The sequence below is a fragment of the Podarcis vaucheri genome, assembly GCF_965113315.1.
Source record: "Podarcis vaucheri genome assembly, chromosome: 1".
Classification (NCBI taxonomy): Eukaryota; Metazoa; Chordata; class Lepidosauria; order Squamata; family Lacertidae; genus Podarcis; species Podarcis vaucheri.
In genome coordinates this window covers 16540100-16559528 of record NC_138759.1, presented here as the reverse complement: position 1 = coordinate 16559528, position 19429 = coordinate 16540100, and the positions used below count along the sequence as shown (strand labels likewise).

The 19429-nt window shown below is 47.5% G+C and overlaps 1 protein-coding gene across 2 annotated transcripts in view; it reads left to right on the top strand.

The window, feature by feature from the left end:
- Positions 1-13071: 13071 nt before the first annotated feature.
- RCOR1 (REST corepressor 1) overlaps positions 13072-19429 on the top strand; it is a 146156-nt gene continuing 139798 nt past the window's right edge. The window contains exons 1-2 of one of the 2 annotated variants that reach the window (XM_082218450.1): positions 13072-13724; positions 14002-14061. In XM_082218450.1, coding sequence (XP_082074576.1) covers positions 13478-13724; positions 14002-14061 — 307 coding nt within the window. In that variant the 5' untranslated portion in view covers positions 13072-13477. The remainder of the gene's footprint in view (positions 13725-14001; positions 14062-19429) is intronic. The other variant, XM_082218449.1, reaches the window with a different exon arrangement.

The following is a 19429-nucleotide window of genomic DNA, read 5'->3' as shown; positions in this document are numbered from 1 at the left end:
AAAATACTTCCGGGTTTGCAGTGTGCGTATCCCGAAGGATACGTAACCAGAGGTGCTCGTAAGCAGACGTACCACTGTATATACAACCTGAGCCTACAACAGAGCGGTTCACAGCATTAAAACACCAAAGGGGGTGAGTCTTGTTTCTCCCAAAGCCGCAGCCTAGGATTCAAACAGAAATCAAACAGTCCTCTGGCTCTCTCTCTCCGACTTGCTGCTTTACTTCTAAGGTCACATCGCTGCAACACAACTCTGAACTCTGCTTCGTCCTTCTAACTATCTCTGAGTTGAGAGCTCTTCCCTTTGTTTCCCTTAATGGCCCACTGCCCAGGCTGTCACCTCAACACAGGAAAATAGCCTGGCTTATATTTTAACGCTTGTTCGTTCCAGGAGTTAGAAGGCTCTCGCATACTTCCCCTCGCCTCCCAACTCATAACAATACGTAGTAGCATTGTATTCTTAAAACTCCTTCTTTCCACAGATGCTGCCAAGAATTTTCCTTTGTTCAGATTTGATGTCTTTGCACCAGATTTTGCCGCTTTCAAATGGCTGCTTGATTAGGATTCTGGAACTTGTAAACGTCTAGGAGCAATTGCCCTCAAATTGCCCTTCTGGCATGATTTGCACTTATGGTTCTATTTTGAGGGCACCTTCATATTGATTGTTATGGTAGTAATAAATAACAGCAACACATGTACCATTATAGCTCCTGCAGCCTTCTCCAACGTTGTGCCATCCAGCTGTTTTGAACTACAACTCCCATAAGCTCCAGTCAGCAGAGAGCATTAGCCGGCAGGCAGGAAAGACGTTTGATCTTATCTTTGTGCAACGTGCAACTAAGCCATCACCAACATAGTGCCTTCCAGATGTTGTTGGGTTACAACTCCCATCATCCTTGACCATTGGCCATTCTGGCTGTGACTGATGGGAGTTGAGTCTAATAACATCTGGATGACAACAGGTTAGACTGGATTAGATCTTCCTTTTCCCCCCTTAAGTGAACGAGGTATGGTGCAGCTAAGGACAAAAAGATGATCTGAAAGGAAGAAATGGGACCGTGGGAATGCTAGGAAGAGAATGGAGATTAGATCTTTGCATGCCAAGATAAGCTTAAATTGCATGCAGTGAAGGCAGCCAGCACAGAGAACAAAATAGCCAAGATAAAGAGTGTGAAAAAATAGGGTGAGACCAAATGGAGTTTAAAATGGATCCAGGATGAGGTCACCTCCAGACAGGTGTGGGATGAAGCTCTCTGCCCCTTTCTTCTGAAAGCTCATCCCTAGCTAGTTGTTTCTATGGCAGCACACCTGTACTTGGCCAACTCTTTTGTCATGCAAAGAGATGCTTGGCTAGGGCCATTAACTGAATAAAAAGGGTTGTTTGGAGTCTTTTTTTCTTTTATAGAACCCCACCCCTTACAGATATAAAACCATGGGCTTGGATGAGACTTAAAGACAGCTTCAACGCAACCAATCCTGTAGCAGTATGTTTTTCCTGGATTATTTACTTTACTCCCCCGACCCTTGAAAAATTCCCATGGGTGCCTATGCATACACAGTTAGCCTTCTGTTGGGGGACCCAGCTTGCCTCTCTACTTCCACTCAATGCTCAGGCTGTGGGTGCTTATATAACAAAAACAGTACCACTGACATACAAGAGGGGGATTTCAATATGCTTGGGGGAACTCCATGTGGGATGATCAGCCTCATACAATCAAAATGCTTAAGTCTATGGCATAAAGGGGTTAATGCCATAGAGTAAGCTGTCCTGCCAGGCTTAACTAAGTCACTCTCCCTCAACTTGGGAGGAAGGTAATCAAGGACTTTGTTCACTTTCAGTCTGCCTGAGAAGCAGTGACGAGGTTCTGAGCTGGTTGCTGCAGCGCAGGCAGCATGGCTCTTACAAGCCATTCTTGTATTCCTAGACCAATAATTTAGGAACTTTCACCACTGTAACCAAGCCAAGTTGTACTGCCTGTGTTTTCTGCTGTATGGAAAAGCACATGAATCTGACCTTTGGAGAGTTTGTAAGTAAACCATTTTTATCTTACCGAACATGTGGCCTTTCTCTATGCTAAGGGAAGTTTTGGAACTTAGGAGGGCATATTAAAGCTCTAACAGCCTATAATTCCATGCTTTACTTGGCTTCATGTTTTGTGATTTTAAATCTCTGCTGGGGTTCTCTCACAAAAGAGTACTTGCCCCAAATTTAGATCTTGGCATCCAGGAAATTCTCCTTTTATACCCCCCCTCCCAACACTCCAAACTTTGCAGAAGTAACACTTTTTTAAGAAAAGAAAAGAAATAAACCCGCAATGAAGGGACAGGATGGACGACCCAATAAAAAGTGATCAGTTTCTTATAGGTGCTGAGAGTTTGGCACTGTGGTCTAAACCACTGAGCCTCTTGCTGATCAGAGGTTTGGCGGTTCAAATCTCCCCGCGATGGAGTGAGCTCCTGTTGCTCTGTCCCAGCTCGAGTCCTGCAAACCTAGCAGTTCAAAAGCACATCTGTGCAAGTAGATAAATAGGTACCACTGCGGCGGGAAGGTAAACGGCATTTCTGTGCGCTCTGGTTTCCGTCATGGTGTTCCATTGCACCATAAGCGGTTTAGTCATGCTGGCCACGTGACCCGGAAAGCTGTCTGTGAACGAACACTGGCTCCCTCAGCCTGAAAGCAAGATGAGCACTGCAACTCCATGGTCGCCTTTGACTGGACTTAACTGTCCAGGGGTCCTTTACCTTTACCTTTTACCTAGGGGACCCCTATTCCCCTCACAAAGCTACAATTCTCAGAGTCCCCTGGTCTCCTGCCCCACAACGTGATAACTGCACACTGAATGTCCAGACAGAGCTCTGGTTGCAAATTCTACTGGTACAAATGGTTATTTCTGAATATTATGAACATTCTGAAACAGAGCTTTAATTTCTCCAACAACATGATCCTAAGATATGGGAAAGAAGTCTCATGTTATAAGAGTTGTGGAGGCTGAGAACTATATTTAGTGCTGCTGTAAGAAAAACATGCTGCTGGTGAGAATCTGGTCACAATTTCATTCTTTTCAATGTTGCTGCTTTCTCTTATTGCCATCTTTTTGGGATTGCTGATACTTCCTACTCTTCCATGTTTCTGAAGAAAATCACATTTTCTAGTGATGTGACAAAAGGAGAGGTACAGGAAAATGCAGGGTGATGGTGATGATAATCAGATGGCATCGTTACTGGGATGCTCTGTAAAAAGTGAATTAAATACAATCATACCATGGAAGTCGAATGCCTTGCGACTTGAATGTTTTGGCTCCCAAATGCTGCATAACCGGAAGTGAGTGCTCCGGTTTGCGAACATTCTTTGGAACCTGAACATCTGACACGGGTTCTGATTGGCCGCAGGAACTTCCTGCAGCCAATTGGAAGCCGTGCCTTGGTTTCCAAACGTTTTGGAAATTGAACGGACTTCTGGAACGGATTGTGTTTGACTTCCAAGGTACGATTGTATGGCAGTTCTACACTAAATGTGTAATGTGGAAACACTTTTGGAGACATAAGTAATTTAGCAGGTGGGCCCTTTTTGGGTTTGAAGATAATGCATTTAGAGCACATCAAAGCCATATTTAAAATGCTTGACTGCCCCGTTAGAAACCTGGGAACTGTAGTTCTCCATACAGTTCTTAGCAGCCTTAACAAACTACAGCTCCCAGGGCTCTTGGGGGGGGGGAAGTTATGCACTTTAAATTCAGGTGCTTTAAATATATGGTGTGAATCTGCCCTTTAAAGTGATGAGGAAAGCTTGACTTTCTAACTTCCTGCTGCTGTTAAAAGACCTACAAACGGCATTATCAGAAATTAAAAATCTAGTGGCAATCCTACCTTAGAAGCTGCTTTTTAGTGAACTATTCCTAACTTAAATTGCATGTGCACTCTCGGATCTTTCTTTCGCCTTCCACATTTTTGCTGGTTAGGAAGCAATTTCAAACAAATTTGCAACGCTTACCAAGGGGACAGATTGCCACCTTCTGTGGAAAAGCTTGTGGGAGAAGGGAAATGCCAAAGGCCTCCCCCTCTCTCTTAGGAGGCGCCAGTTCCCAGCCTGGAAAGGGCTGGAACGCTGAAAGCCTTTGCTGTGCACAAGCCGGAAGGAGCTTTGTACAGAGCGGAATGCCAGACTTTCTCTGCTCTCCATCATGGTGCATTTGTGGTCGCCTTTGAAAATTCAGAAGAGGGAAATATAGAGAAACTCCTTAACCCACTGAAGCGCTTGCCCCAACCCTCCTTCCACTCCTTGACCTATGATCAAAGTGAAACCCCGAAAAGCAGATTAGATTGCATTCATCATAGACCTATAAACCCATGATGAAGGCAATGTGATGCTTTAAAGGGAAAGGGAAAGATTCACGCAACGCAAATCTGTATTATTATCTTAATCTGAGATGGGCAACCCGCGTAAGGCCTGATAAAGACAAGCAGCTCAAGTTTATCTTTAATAGGAAACCTTTTTTGGAGTCTTTTAAAACACAGCAAAAACCTTAGGCACAAGCCCAAATCAGAGCTCCTTAAAATAAACTTACAAGAAACAACTTTGATTTGGGCTAGATAATATCAGGTTCTGCAATGGACCTGAATTTGGTCTTCAGCCTTGCTGTTTTTAGTATGTTTTATTGTGCTTCAACATTGTTGTAAACTGCCCTCAGAACTTGATCCCTTGAAGGCAGGGATTATAGTACTAGAAATAGAATTGTAGAGTTGCCTATGATAGCAGTGTTTCACACCAAATGTACCTGACCTGTAGATAAGACTCCACGAACTGAAAACAGAGTTGTTTTTTGTACCTTTGTTACCCATGAAAATCTTTCAATAAAAAAAAAATTAATTACTGTATTGTTGTTGTTGTTTAGTCGTTTAGTCGTGTCCAACTCTTCGTGACCCCATGGACCAGAGAACGCCAGGCACTCCTGTCTTCCACTGCCTCCCGCAGTTTGGTCAAACTCATGCTGGTAGCTTCGGAAACACTGTCCAACCATCTCGTCCTCTGTCATCCCCTTCTCCTTGTGCCCTCCATCTTTCACAGCATCAGGGTCTTTTCCAGGGCGTCTTCTCTTCTCATGAGGTGGCCAAAGTATTGGAGCCTCAGCTTCAGGATCTGTCCTTCCAGTGAGCGCTCAGGGCTGATTTCCTTCAGAATGGATAGGTTTGATCTTCTTGCAGTCCATGGGACTCTCAAGAGTCTCCTCCAGCACCATAATTCAAAAGCATCAATTCTTCGGCGATCAGCCTTCTTTATGGTCCAGCTCTCACTTCTATACATCACTACTGGAAAAACCATAGCTTTAACTATACGGACCTTTGTTGGCAAGGTGATGTCTCTGCTTTTTAAGATGCTGTCTAGGTTTGTCACTGCTTTTCTCCCATTACTGTATACAAATACTCTAAACAACCCTTATCTGTATATAAAAAAGACAATAATTACGATTGCATATTCTCTCGGAAATTTAAATTCCAACCATTTACAAAGAGAATCCAACATTTCGACAAATATATCTGGTTGAGATACTTTCTCTGCCTGTCCAGTTAGGAGCACCACCATTTAAGACGGTTATTGATAAGCTGGAATGTGTGCAGAGGCCGGCAACCAAGATGATCGAGGGTCTGGAAACAGGCCTTATGAGGAATGGGTGAGGGAGTTGGGTATATCTAGCCTGGTAAAGAGGAGGCTGGGAGCTGTCTTCAAATGTCCCAAGGGCTGTTGCATGGAAGATGGAGCAAGCTTGTTTTCTCCTGCTCCAGAAGGTAGGACCCAAAGCAATGGATTCGAATGATAAGAAAGGATGGGCTGACTACACAGTAGGAAGAACTTTCTGACTGTAAAAGCTGATCAGCAGTGGAAAAGACTACCTTGGAAGGTGGCAGTGCCGTATTAAACCCTGTGGAGGCTCCTGGCAGTCGAAATCTCGAGGGGGGGCTCACAAATTATCCCCTAATATCTAGAGGACGAGATTGTTGGATAGTGTTCATGAAGCTACCAGCATGAGTTGGACCAAACTGCGGGAGGCAGTGGAAGACAGGAGTGCCTGGCGTGCTCTGGTCCATGGGGTCACGAAGAGTCGGACATGACTAAATGGCTACAACAACAAATACGTTTTTGATTTTACCAACCAACAAGATCAAATTAATATTATTTTGATCCATTGTTGCTGGGCCCCTAAAAGGCGTGGCACCCTATAGGCCGGTATCTGCTCTGCCTATTTGGTAATTTGGCACTGGAAGGCGGTGGACTGTTCTTTAGTGAAAGTTTTTTAAACATACGAGTGTGGATGGGATTTTTTAGCTGCAATTCCTGAGAACTAGATGACACTCAAGGTCCCTTCCAACTCTGCAATTCTTTGATTCTTCCTTGTGTACAAAGGAATGCCCAGATAGGGCTATGGTGAGTCACCATAGAAAGATGCATCGCCGAGTGGCCATTTGCATCTGGGTCTCCCAACCCCTAGATCAGCTTTCCAACCGTGAAGCTTCCTTCCGACACCACACATGTGCTCAGGTATACAAGGTCACCAAGGTGTTGGTGCTGACCTTTAAAGCCCTAAATGGCCTCGGCCCAGTATACCTAAATGAGCATCTCTACCCCCATCATTCAACCCAGACCCAGAGATCCAGCACCGAGGGCCTTCTGGTGGTTCCCTCCCTGCGAGAAGTGAGGTTACAGGGAACCAGGCACAGGGCCTTCTCGGTAGTGGCGCCCGCCCTGCGGAACGCCCTCCCATCAGATGTCAAGGAAATAAACAACTACCTGACTTTTAGAAGATATCTGAAGGCAGCGCTGTTTAGGGAAGTTTTTAATGTTTGATGCTTTATCACATGATGATGATGTTGGGAGCCACGCAGAGTGGCTGTGGAGGCCCAGCCAGATGGGCGGGGTAAAAATAATAAATTATTATTATTATTAATGGGAGAGGGCAATAAAACTTCTTGAAAGACGCATAATGAAGCAGATTGGCAGTTACTTTTCTCATATATATATATATATATATATAGAGAGAGAGAGAGAGAGAGAGTTCTATACCCCTATTCATAAAAAAATACGAAAGCAGCTTACAAAAGCTATGAATAAAATCAATGCAATTAAAAACATATTATTATTATTTTAAATCAGAGACCAGCTAACTCTTATGATAACTAAGTAGGTACATCATGAGACTTTTAATCTCAGGGCTGTGGGTTTAAGGCTCATGTTGGGCAAAAGATTCCTGCATTTCAAGGGGTTGGACTAGATGACCCTTGGTGTCCCTTCCAACTCTATGATTCTGTGTATTCTTGATTGCCTGCATAAACCTGGTGGAATAGAAAAAGTTTTCAGCAGGCACTTGAAAGCTGAGATAGAAGGGCCCCAACTCAATCTCTATTGGCAGAGTATTCCAGAAAACTGGAACGATGACACTAAAGTCTCCTTTTCTTGTTGCTGTCCAAATGAGCCTAAGCAGCCCAGGGAGTGACGAACAACACTCCTGTGGATGATCCTGCCAACTATGGCTTGCAATCCTGATAATAGGCATTTATTTATTTTTAAACACGCATATATCGCTTTGTATTTAAAAAAATGCCACAGCAGTGTACAGAGACAATGACCTGGTTTATACACCGTGCTTTGCCAAAGCATTCAAAATATACAGTGGTACCTCGGATTACATACGCTTCAGGTTACAGACTCTGCTAACCCATACATTGGGTTAAGAACTTTTCTTCAGGATAAGAATAGAAATCGTGCTTCAGTGGTGCGGCGGCAGCAGGAGGCCCCATTAGCTAAAGTGGTGCTTCAGGTTAAGAACAGTTTCAGGTTAAGAACGGACCTCCGGAACAAATTAAGTACTTAACTCGAGGTACCACTGTACAAGTATGAGGCATCCCAGAGAGGGGAGGGTGACTGCTACAATCCCTCTCCCTAATCTTCCTGCTGCTATGAGCTAAGCCATGGTTTGGTTTTACGTGTTGATCAAACCCGGACTTATGGTTTGTCTCCTCCAGACAAACCACAAGCTCTACACCCAAGGACAAACCTTGGTTACAGCTCATGATCTGTAAGGAGCAAGAGAAGCCTCGAAGCAGGGTTCAGACAACCAGCTAAGCCAAACCATGGCATGGTAGTACTGCAGCAGGACTGTGGCAAACGTAAAGCAGCAGCTGTGAGCTCTCCAAGAATCCTCACACTTGCATGTTTGCGTCAAACCATAGTTTAGCTTAGCGTTAGGTGCAAACGCTAAGCTAAATGTGCAGTTCAATAAAAACCATTCTAATGCACAATTCAATAAAAACGCTAATGTGCAATTCGGTAAAAACCATACCGCAAAACAGAAAAAAACCAAAACCATAACCATAACACAAAAATTCACAATCACATCCACAGTAGGTGCTGCTCTGTGTTTCCTATCCAATATTGATGGCCTGGAAATGCCTGGGCAGATAGATGAGTGTTAAACACATCCTGACAGCCTAACAGAGTTGGCAAGTCAGCCACATTGCGCTCAGTGGGCCTTACTTCTGAGTCAACATGAAGTAGGGTACATCAGTGGCTTAATTTATTTTCTTATTCGTTAAGATTTCTGTTCTGCCTTATCGCCAGCGGCCCTGAAACCAGCATACAGTAAGTAGTTTAAAACAATAAAGACGGCTACCATAAAAACCATCAGAGCATTAGACAGAACACTAAAACCGGCTGGTTAAAAACGAATCAAAACAGCAGAAGGCAATTAAATGTGTCTCGAACCTTATTAAAAATTATTTATTTTATTTATTTACTACATTTATATGCCACCTTTACCTTTCAAGGATGGGTGGTGCTGTGGGTTAAACCGCAGAGCCTAGGACTTGCCGATCAGAAGGTCGGTGGTTCGAATCCCCGCAATGGGGTGAGCTCCCGTTGCTCGGTCCCTGCTCCTGCCAACCTAGCAGTTCAAAAGCACGTCAAAGTGCAAGTAGATAAGTAGGTACCGCTCCGGCGGGAAGGTAAACGGCGTTTCCGTGCGCTGCTCTGGTTTGCTAGAAGAGGCTTAGTCATGCTGGCCACATGACCCGGAAGCTGTACGCCGGCTCCCTCGGCCAATAAAGCGAGATGAGTGCCGCAACCCCAGAGTCGGTGAGGTAGGCCCAAGGTCAACCCAGTGAGCTTCATAGCTGAATAGAGGATTCGAAGCCTAGTCTCCCAGGTCCTAGTCCAACACAACAACAATTATGCCACACACTGGAGGCACAGACAGCAGGGCAGAGTTGGGCTGTAGCGAAGAAGGGCACTGGTGTACCTGTGTAGCAGAGAAGCATAGAACTGTAGAGTCAGAAGGGACCACAAGGATTGGCCAGTCCAGCCCCCTGCAATGCAGGAATCTTTCTCCCAGTGTGGGGCTCGAACCCACAACCTTGAGATTAAGAGCAACAGGAAAGCCACCACTGTAAAGGCTCTGTCTCCAGCAGGGATGGACACATCCCATTCCTGGCAGCTTTCACCACATGACAGTTGGGCGGGGCTAGAGGCAAAAGTGGGCGGAGCAACAAATGCAAATGTTACCGTTTCCCAGCAGGCACTGGGACACACATCTGTCACCGATGCTTCCGCTGAGTTTCCTGCATTGCAGGGGGTTGGACTAGATGACCCTTGGCGTCCCTCTCAACTCTTACATTTCTGTGATTCTATACCCTTCTCTACCCTCCATCCTGATGTGCGAGATTTCAAGGACAGAAACATTTGGAGCGCAAAGCAGAGCCAGCAAGACGGAGAGAGGCTGGCTAAAGTTCCTGAAAGGCTGCATTTGGCCCTCTCCCAGAGGTTCCCCAAGCTGGTGCCCTCCGGATACTATGAACAACAGGCCCCATCAATGCCCTCTAGCTGCAGTAATGCAGGTTGTAGCTCAAAGCATCTAGAGCAGTGTTTCCCAACCTTTTTTGGGCAAAGGCACACTTGTTTCATGAAAAAAATCTCGAGGCACACCACCATTACGGCCCTGTGACGTCAGCGCGCAGCGTCACGCCGGGAGGGACATGAATTGCTAGCAAATTACATAATCACCTCCTTGAGGGCTGGCTCATCTTCTCCGAAGGCAGAACCCCATTAATTAACAGCACAGACTCACACCATAGCCAAGACGAGGGGGGAAAACCTCAGTCATGCACAGTCATGCACATGTGGGGGCTAAATGAGGACGAAGACCGGGCAGAGAGCAGGGTTCAAATCACCCCACCTGGCCAGGACAATCCATGGGTGCTCCCTTGAGCCACTCGCCTGACCCACCTCGCAGGGCTGTTGTTGCGAGGATAACACGGGGAGAACCACGCACGCCCCTGGGAGCTCCTTGCAGGAGAAAGCGGGTGATGAATGCAATGCACGAAATATATGAGAGGCGACCAGGTTTTGCAGGTGAGGGGCCCCCGCCAGCCTCCGCTTCCAACACCCGGCGCAACGACGCCGAAGTTTCCTCCCGGGCTCGGCTCGGGGAGCAGCGCTGCTCCCCCCCCGGCTCCCCTTCACCCTCCCGGCTCTCTCTGCCGCCCACTGGGGACCCCCCTCACCTGCCAAGTCCGGAGCGCCGGTGGAAGTTGCATGCATGCATGCAGGGCGCCGCGTTGCCATTGCATTGCACTGCACTCCATGCAACGCCTGCACGCATGCATTGCCTTGCACGCCCGCCAAGGGGTCTCCCCGCGGTCCGATGCGTCCCCTCTGGCGCGGATGCAGCATTGCAAAAATTAAAAACCCCCGACGCAGCCCTACCTGGGGGGCAGCCTCCGCCTCCGCCGCTCCGCCTCCACGGGGATCCCCGGGCTCCATCCTGCCGCCCGATCTCCGCGGGGGCGCAGGCAGGCTGCGCGGGGTCTGCGCGGAAGAGCCCCTGCCCGCCCGGCCGCCGCCGCTGCGCTCATTCCATGGCCGGGAGAAGAGCGCTTCAAACAAAACGCCCGGCCCGCCAGGCCACACTGGGAAACGTAGTTCGCACACCCCGCGCGGGCGCGGAGCCCAAGGGCGAGGGGACTACGGATCCCGGCAGCCCCGCGCCGGGGACGGAGGGGGAGAGGCCGGGTGCAGGGATGGAGGGACGGGTGGGCGAGCGAGCACGAGTGAGTGCAGTCGCCAAGCTTGGCCGAGAGCCAGGAAGGGCCTCCCCGGAGGAGGAGGAGGAGGGAGGCGCAGAGCGGGAGGGAGGGAGGGAACCCCAGGGGTCATCTAGTGACGGCGCCCCAATCGAAAATTTGACTTGAAGAAAAAAAATCTTCGAATTTTTTAATTTTTCCCGCGGCACACCAGGGAACATCTCGCGGCACACTAGTGTGCCGCGGAACAGTGGTTGGGAAACACTGATCTAGAGAGCACTAGGTTGGGGAAGGCTGTGACACAACACCGCCGGGAAGGATTTCGGAGGCAGATTCCAGCTGGGCAGGCAGTTCATATTTGCCGACGAGTGAGGCTTGGAGTTCTTCTATTTCATATCACAATTTTCATTATTATTATTTTTTAAAAAGCAGCCACCCCTTGGTTTTGCACTGTAAAATTTCACCTGCCTTTAGGTTTTGCTCTTTGCTGGGGGGGCTCACAGCCTGGGTATCAAACAATATTTTGTGTTCTGTTTATTTTCCTTCCCAAAGGCCTTTGAGGAGCTAACAAAGGCTACCACATGCAGAAACTTCAGCCCTTCAAGGCTGCCCTCTCTCTCTCTTTCCAAAAAATTGTCAGATGTTGACAAATTCTTTCCCTGAGCCTCCACCCCCACATTCCTTCCTCCTCTTTTCTTTTGGAAGGGGAGGGGGAAAGGAAAGACAGGGGTTTTTTTTGGGGGGGTGTAGAGAGACGGAAGGAAGAGAGCGAAGCCTCTTTCACTTTGGAATCAATGTTCAGACAGCTTTGGAAAATGTGCCATTGGCCTTCGATGTCTCCATTTGCCCAGTGGGTGGATTGGACGGGTACATTATTTTGAGGGTTCTCTCTCTTCCACCCCACCCCAGGCATTTGAAACCTCCTCCTGGGTTTTCTTTCTCCTTCTCTTTCTTGCCCTGAATATTTGTTCTGCAGTACCATTACAAAAAGAAAGAAAGAAAAAACCCCATTTCCCTTCCTCTTCTTCTTCTTCTCTGCCTCGCGTGGAAATGTGCAGGGGAAAGTTGCCTTCATTTATAATAAGGTGGAAGGTTCTGTGTATCTCTCTCTCTCTCAGCTCCACGCCACCAGACAGGAGAAGCAATTTGCTTTTTTTCTTTTTTTAAAGGGAAAAAAACCACACAACTCCAGCAATTTAGAGATGACTTTGCCTATCAGCGCACCCCGCCTTTCTGTGTAAAGAAGCAATAGCTCCCACTTTACACGCAAGAGAAAGGTTTTGGGCATTTGAAAAGAGAGAGAAAAGGGGTGGGGGGTGAACAATGCAATAACATCTTTCCACGCGCGCGAGTGGGGCGAGGGCACCCGTCGCACCACAGCGAGCGACTTCGTAGTATTATCTGAGTTTCTTTGTATGGAGATTCCATTCAAACTCTTCAGCGTGTCACCAGTAACCTTCCGCCAAAGAGGAGGAGGAGGGGGAGAAAAAATAGTCCCAAGCTACTCGTCACCCTTCTGATGGGTGCGGAGGTGGGGGGGTGTGTGGGGAAAATATATGTGAGCACGAGAGAGAAATTGCTTGCAACTCGCTTTTTTTTTTTTTTTTGCTGCGGCTACGCCACCCTTTTATATTTTGCACCCAAGCTCCCTGTTCCCCTGAGCATGGCTAGAGTGCATTTGCCAACACTGCCCCCCAAACTCCCCTTTTTATTTTTATTTTTTAATTGCAATCTTTCTTTTCCTCTTTTCGCTTCAGTCAAGACACAGTGTAGCCTTGCAACGAGCCTTGCCTCATTGGGAACGCTCTCTCTCTCTCCCCCCCCCCCGCCTTCTCCACCTAACCTGAGCAAACGGAAGCGCCGGGCCGGCTTTGACGGGCGGCTCGGCGGAGCCAATGGCGTGGCGGGAGGCTTCCCAAAATGTGTGGGCGGCCAATGGGCTGCGCAGGGGGGCCGGCTCGCGGGGAGGCTAGCAGCTCAGGTTGACAGTGACTAGTCCCAGTGCAGGGAAGTGCAAGGAGAGAGAGAGAGAGAGAGGGAGAGAGAGAGAGGGATGAGCTTCAAAGTTCGAGGCTTCCTCTCATTGCAGGGAATTTCCCCCCCTTCTTCTTTGAAGGAAGGAGAGAGGAGAGAAGGGAGATTGCAATAAAAGCAGCCTCTGGGAAAAAGCTTTGCAATTGCAGCTTGCTTCCCCTCCCCTTTCTTTGCAAAAAAAGGGGGGAGGAAAAAATAAAAGAAAGCAGCAAGCTCGTCTTCTGCTATTCCCCCTTTTTCCTCCCTCTAAATTCTGACTCTTTCTTTTTCACCTTCTCTCTATCTCTCCTACCCCCCAACCACCCTTCACACTCCTCCTCCTCTTCTTCTTTCCTATTTATTTATTTTTTTTGCCTCCCCCCCCAACCCCAACCCCCATGCCAGCCATGATAGAGAAGGGCCCGGAGATCTCAGGCAAAAGAAGGGGCAGGAACAATAATGCCAGCAGCCAGGCGAGCGGCGCTGCTTCTCAGGGCGCCTCTGCCTCCGTCGCAGCCGGCAGCGCCAACAATGGGAATAATAGTAAAAGTTTGGCATCGGCGGCGGCGCCCAATGGCAATGGCAGCAGCGCCGCCAACTCTTGGGAAGAGGGCAGCTCGGGGTCTTCCAGCGATGAGGAGCATGGTGAGTCTCCCGGGGATATGGGGTGGGGGGTGGGGGGGGAGTAAGGGATGGAGAGAAAATTGAGAAGGGGGGGGTGGGGAGGAAACTCTGCAGACTTCTGGAAATAGGCGCGTGGTTTTTGTAAAGCAAGCATTCTTATTTTTAAATCGGGAACGGGGGTGGAGGGAAGGAATCGAGAAGAGTTTGCCCCCCCCCCAAAAAAAGCTTGCAGACTTTTGGGAATACAGGCATGGCAAGCATATTTTTTTATTCTTCCTGTTTGTTTCCACATCAGGAGGAGGAGGCGGCATGAGAGTGGGACCCCAATACCAAGCCGTCGTTCCCGACTTCGACCCTGGTGAGTCATTTTCCGTGGATCCTTTTTTGGCGTCTCATCTGGAGTAGTTTTGAGGAAGTCCTACTCGGGAGTAGGCCCGTTGGAGTGCATGGGCCCAAGTGGGTAGTCATGGGTGGCCATTAATTCCAACCGGGGCTGCTCTGAGCGTGGCTGATCCGAGGTCTGCCTCTCTCTCTCTCTCTCTCTGCACCCCCCCCCCGCTAATCCTTCGCCATTTGGAAGGGGAAAAAGGATCTGATCTGGTGCTTGCTTTATTTATTTATTTTTGCTTAGGAAGTAAATTCCGTGGTGCTTCCTCCCAAGTAAAACGTGTAATGGATTGGGGGAATGGCTAAAGTCATTTTGTGTGAGAGATTGCGAACTCAAGGGTGGAAGGGCTTTTCCTTCCTTTTGTTATAAAAGTAATTTTTTTTTAAAAAAGTGTTGTTGTTTCCCCCACCCTGTTCAAGAAGCAGGAAGATGACAACTTTTGCCCCTTCCCCTCTGTGTTTACCCTGCTGTCCAAGGAAGGAACAGCAAGGGAAGGGAAGGGGGGGGTTGGAAAAGCAGAGAAACGTGCTTGGGAAACGTGCCACCACACTTGATGATAAAAAGGGGGGGGGGGAGAGGATATATTATGGGTTTTTTACTTCTTCGAAAATCTTCCCACAAATCCATTCTTTACTATCTCTTCTTTTTCCCCATTCTCTCCCATTTCTTTTTTTTTTTCCTTTTAGAAAAATAAAGTGGATTTTTCAGGGAGGAGAAAAGATTAATATTCTCTCCTCTCCCCCCCCCCCATTTCCGTGCTTTGCAGGTGTGGTTACTATTTTCATAATTCACATTGGCGGGGGGGGGGGGGAAGAACCTGCCCTTTATGAAAATCCGGTGCCAGTCGACTCCTTTAGACTCCTCCCCGCAACCTCTCTCTCTCCCCCCCCCCACTACCAATTATTTCACATGCAATTGACCTAAATCCAATTACTTTTACAATTATTGTTATTAAATGAGCGGTTCGCGTTGGTTAGGTTGTCCAGAGAGGTGCGGAGGACAGCAGGAATCTCCTACTTCTTTTAATGACGGGTTTTTAGGGACGAGTGGAGTAGAGGACAAAAAGAGAGAGAGACAGGGAAGAAAAGAAATCCAGTTAATAAAAACAACAGAAGTCTTTCCAGGGGGCGCTTTATAGACTGGGTGTCAAACAGAACAACAGATTTGTCCAGCGAGAGATGGCGAAAGGGGAGTGTTTGCTTCCCCCCCCCTCTTTAAAAAATAATAATCTCTCTGTACGTGGATATATGGTTTTTGGGAGTGGAGGAGAACAAAACAGCCTCGTTCCTTTATTTAGGATGTGCAGACTTATTGTAATCAACTGTTTCTGTACTTGGGGGTTGGGAGTGGGAGGAGGAGGAAGGAAAAGCTAGTTCCCCAATGCTTTCTGTATACTTAATCTCTCCCTCAGTTTCCCCTACTCTTAATTTAAAATGGAAGGGGTTGTGGGGGGGGGGGGGAGAAAAACCTGGGCAAACAAAGGAATTCAAGGTTTCCTGTAAGGCAGATAATTTATTATTTTTAATGTGTGTTTGTCAGGAGCCATGCTACAGCCTTTACTTCCTTAGTTGTGAAGCGGAAAGGCTCCCGGTTGTTCCTTTGCAACTATAGCTTAATGCTGCCTTCCTGTAAAACAAGCAAAACAAACGACAACAAGCCCCCACCCCAATCCCTGCCCCACCCTCCCACCCCCCACTGTCATGCTCTTAACACGAGAGCTGACTCCAGCATGTAGCTAACTTGATTGAATCCTTTGTTTCTGGACTTTTCAAAAATAATAAGCCCAACGAAAAAGAGCGCCCGGCCTCCCCCCCCCCTTTGAAAAGTCTGAGATTTCTTTTTTTTTTTAGCACGACCTGCAGGAACTCCGGATAATTGATCCCCCCCCCTAGTTTGCTGACTGTCGTAATTTGTGATAGCGCTCGCAGATTTGTAGGGCTGGTGTAGTTGTGCAGGGCCGGGACTTAGGGTGCCCCTGTTTTAAGAATTGGCAGAGCTGGGGGGGGGGTTCCTGCAGGCCATGTAGTCCACCCCCTTCCTCAATGCAGAAATCCCACAGGCGGAGCATCCTCAGATGTCCAACCATCTGCTTGTAGTCCTAGTTCGTGCGGGTAACGGGTGACATTGTTGAGCCGCTTGTGCCATCAAGAGATTCCTCCTCTTTTTATTTTTTTGCATCCGAAATCTCCCATTAAAGCTTCTCTTACCTCCCCTCTGTGTGGCAGCTCTTCAGCTATCTGAAGAGTGTGTCTTCCACCTTGATCTTTCCGTATTCGGGCTAAACATAACTCAGCTCCCTCCATCCTTTCCTCTTAAGACATGTTTTCCATACCACTGGCCACACTCGTCGTGTCCTCCTCTGAACCTGTTCTTTTTTTCCTAAGTGCGGAGGCCAGAACTGGATGTGGTACTTGGAATAAAGTGCAGCTATTACTTCTTGCGCACTTGGGGGTGCATTTCAAGCGAGATCACTCTGTCAAAACAGTGAAATGATCTCTCCACCCCCCCCTTTCCCCAAAATGCACTGTACTTTATGTTCTCCCAGATTCATGGAGGTAGAGGAAAGCCCGGATGTGCTACTAAGAGTTCAGTTCTGCTGGCTGCTGCTAGTGGAACGGAGTACAGTGGTACCTCGGGTTAAGTACTTAATTCATTCCGGAGGTCCGTACTTAACCTAAAACTGTTCTTAACCTGAAGCACCACTTTAGCTAATGGGGCCTCCTGCTGCTGCCGTGCCTCCGGAGCACGATTTCTGTTCTCATCCTGAAGCAAAGTTCTTAACCTGAAGCACTATTTCTGGGTTAGCGGAGTAACCTGAACCGTATGTAACCTGAGGTACCACTGTACTTGATTCTGGCCCTTGGGAATTATGGCTCTATGAATAGCAGCTTCAAACTGCGTTGGCCTTTTTTGCCGCAGCATCACACCACGGACTCGCATTTCCGTTTGCGATCAGTTGCAATCCCAAACTCCTTTTCGCATGCGTTTCTGTCAAGGCAGGCATCGCCATTTGATTTCTGTTTTGCCCAAATGCAAAACTTTTACATTACTGAATTTTACTTTGCTGTGTCCCAACATTAGTGTGTCGGCTGCAGTGTGTAGGTGTGTCATGTGAACGCTTCCTGCTCTCCTCCCGGGGCTGGAAAAGGGTTAGTTTAACCTCTGGTTTGCTAGTAAAACTGAATTACTGTGGCGCGAAATGATGCAAAACCGAATTACTGTGTTGTGAAATGATGCATGTGTAAAAAGTGTGCCACCGACATAAAAAGTTTGGAAAGTAAGTCACTGATAAATTTAAACCTTGCCCCAGCCACAAACTTGCCAAATGCTTGATCCTATGCATACTTATTCAGAAGTAAACACAACTGGTTCAGTGGATGTGGATGTACTCATGGGAGTTTATTTGGTTTCAAAGAATGTTAATCTTAAAACAAAATAAATATGAGAAGGTAATTTTGTCTGGCTGTTCACCAGAAGGTTGGTGGTTCGAACCCATCCAGGGACAACTGTTGGCAGGATTCCTGTATTGCTGGGGTGGGGTTGGACTAGATGACCCTTGGGGTCCCTTCCAACACTATGATTTTATGAAAAATACCCACCCATCTTACTAGGTTGTGTTTGAGTATTGCTGAGAACACGTGATTCAAAAGTGCTGTATAACACTCAGAAACACTTAAATGTAATATATTAATGTGAAGGACCCTGTGAAACATTGTGGGTGGGAGGAAATATAATGAAATCTTAATCATTTTGTGTGGTGTGTGGTTTTTTTTTTTTTTTACATTTATAGTCTATCTTAAGTTCAAGGGTCTTTCTGGTCGCACTCTCTTCACCTCCCCTTTTGTCTCTCAACAAGCATGTGAGGAAGCTTAGGTTGAGAGATGGTGACTGGCCCAAGGTCACCCATTCATGGTTGGACAGGATTTTGAACCTGGGTTTGTTGACACTCTGAACTGGGGCGGCTCAACTTCTCATAGCACATGGGCCTCAAAAGTACTTCAACACGGAATGTGTGGACCGCACAGTGCCTGGTCACGTGTGTGTGTGTGCGGGGGGATTGAGACACGCCCCCAGCCCTTACACTGCCTTCCCAACCCAAAGCCCACTAAACAAGACTCTGGGCTTTGGGAAGTAGGTGCCAGGCTAGGGTTCGAAATTAGCAGGGCGCCAGGCACATTTTGCGCCTAAAGATTCTCCATTTGTGAGGACCTCCAAAAGTCGTGGGTGCCATTTTTTTTGCGCCTGGCTGACACTAAAGGATTACTGAAATGTATGTGCTTCGAATCCTCGGAAGTATGCGTTAAGGATAGACAATATGTTAAAGAGTTTAACAATAAAGAGTAGAGTGTTTTGAAAACTGAAGTACGGTACTAATATATTTTGAGGTAAACACCAAATTAAACATGTACAGTGGTACCTCAGGTTACATGCGCTTTAGGTTACATACGCTTCAGGTTACAGACTCTGCTAACCCAGAAATAGTGCTTCAAGTTAAGAACTTTGCTTCCGGATAAGAACAGAAATCTGGCTCCGGCGGTGCGGCGGCAGCAGGAGGCCCCATTAGCTAAAATGGTGCTCCAGGTTAAGAACAGTTTCAGGTTAAGTACGGACCTCCGGAATGAATTACCGTAAGTACTTAGCCTGAGGTACCACTGTATTAACAAATTTCTGCTAAAAAACGTGATATTAATGTGAATTAACTTATGTGTATTGTGTGTTAATTCATGCTTTTCAAAATAATAACTAAAAAGTTCTGCCACACCCCCCCCCCCGTGGCGACTAGGCATTCTGTTTTGGCGCCCACAACCCAGGTCTCAGAAGCCATTTGGCTCCTAGCTTTTCTATCCCAGTTTCTAACACTGCTGGCAAAGTCCTGCAGCCCTTCCACCTCCTCCCCAACCCTGGAAAAGTGCTAAGGGCCGCCCAAAAAGGCTTCGAGGGCCGCATTTGTGCGTTGGAACACCCTGCTCTAAACCACACTGGCCTTGCCCTGATCTAAGCTTTTTATGCCTCCTATATGTTTGTTTAGTGTTGCATGGTCCTAGACTGTGGCCATGTGTTGTATGCGCACACATCTGGTTTTCCATGTGTACGCGTGTGTGTGTTTGTGTGTGTGTGTGTGTGTGTGTGGAGCAGCTGGCTATACATATGGCAGCACCAGGTACATGTGTCTTTGTCGCACACAATTAACATCAAAGGGGATTCCCACAGTAGGACACTCTCCATGTAGGAAGCTCTTCCTGGATGAAGGTTACAGGCAGGGCCAAAATCGCAGAGGAGATTTCCTGCCCCCCCCCCAAGTTGAAGAGGGTGAGTGTCTGAATTGGGGCCATGAGCT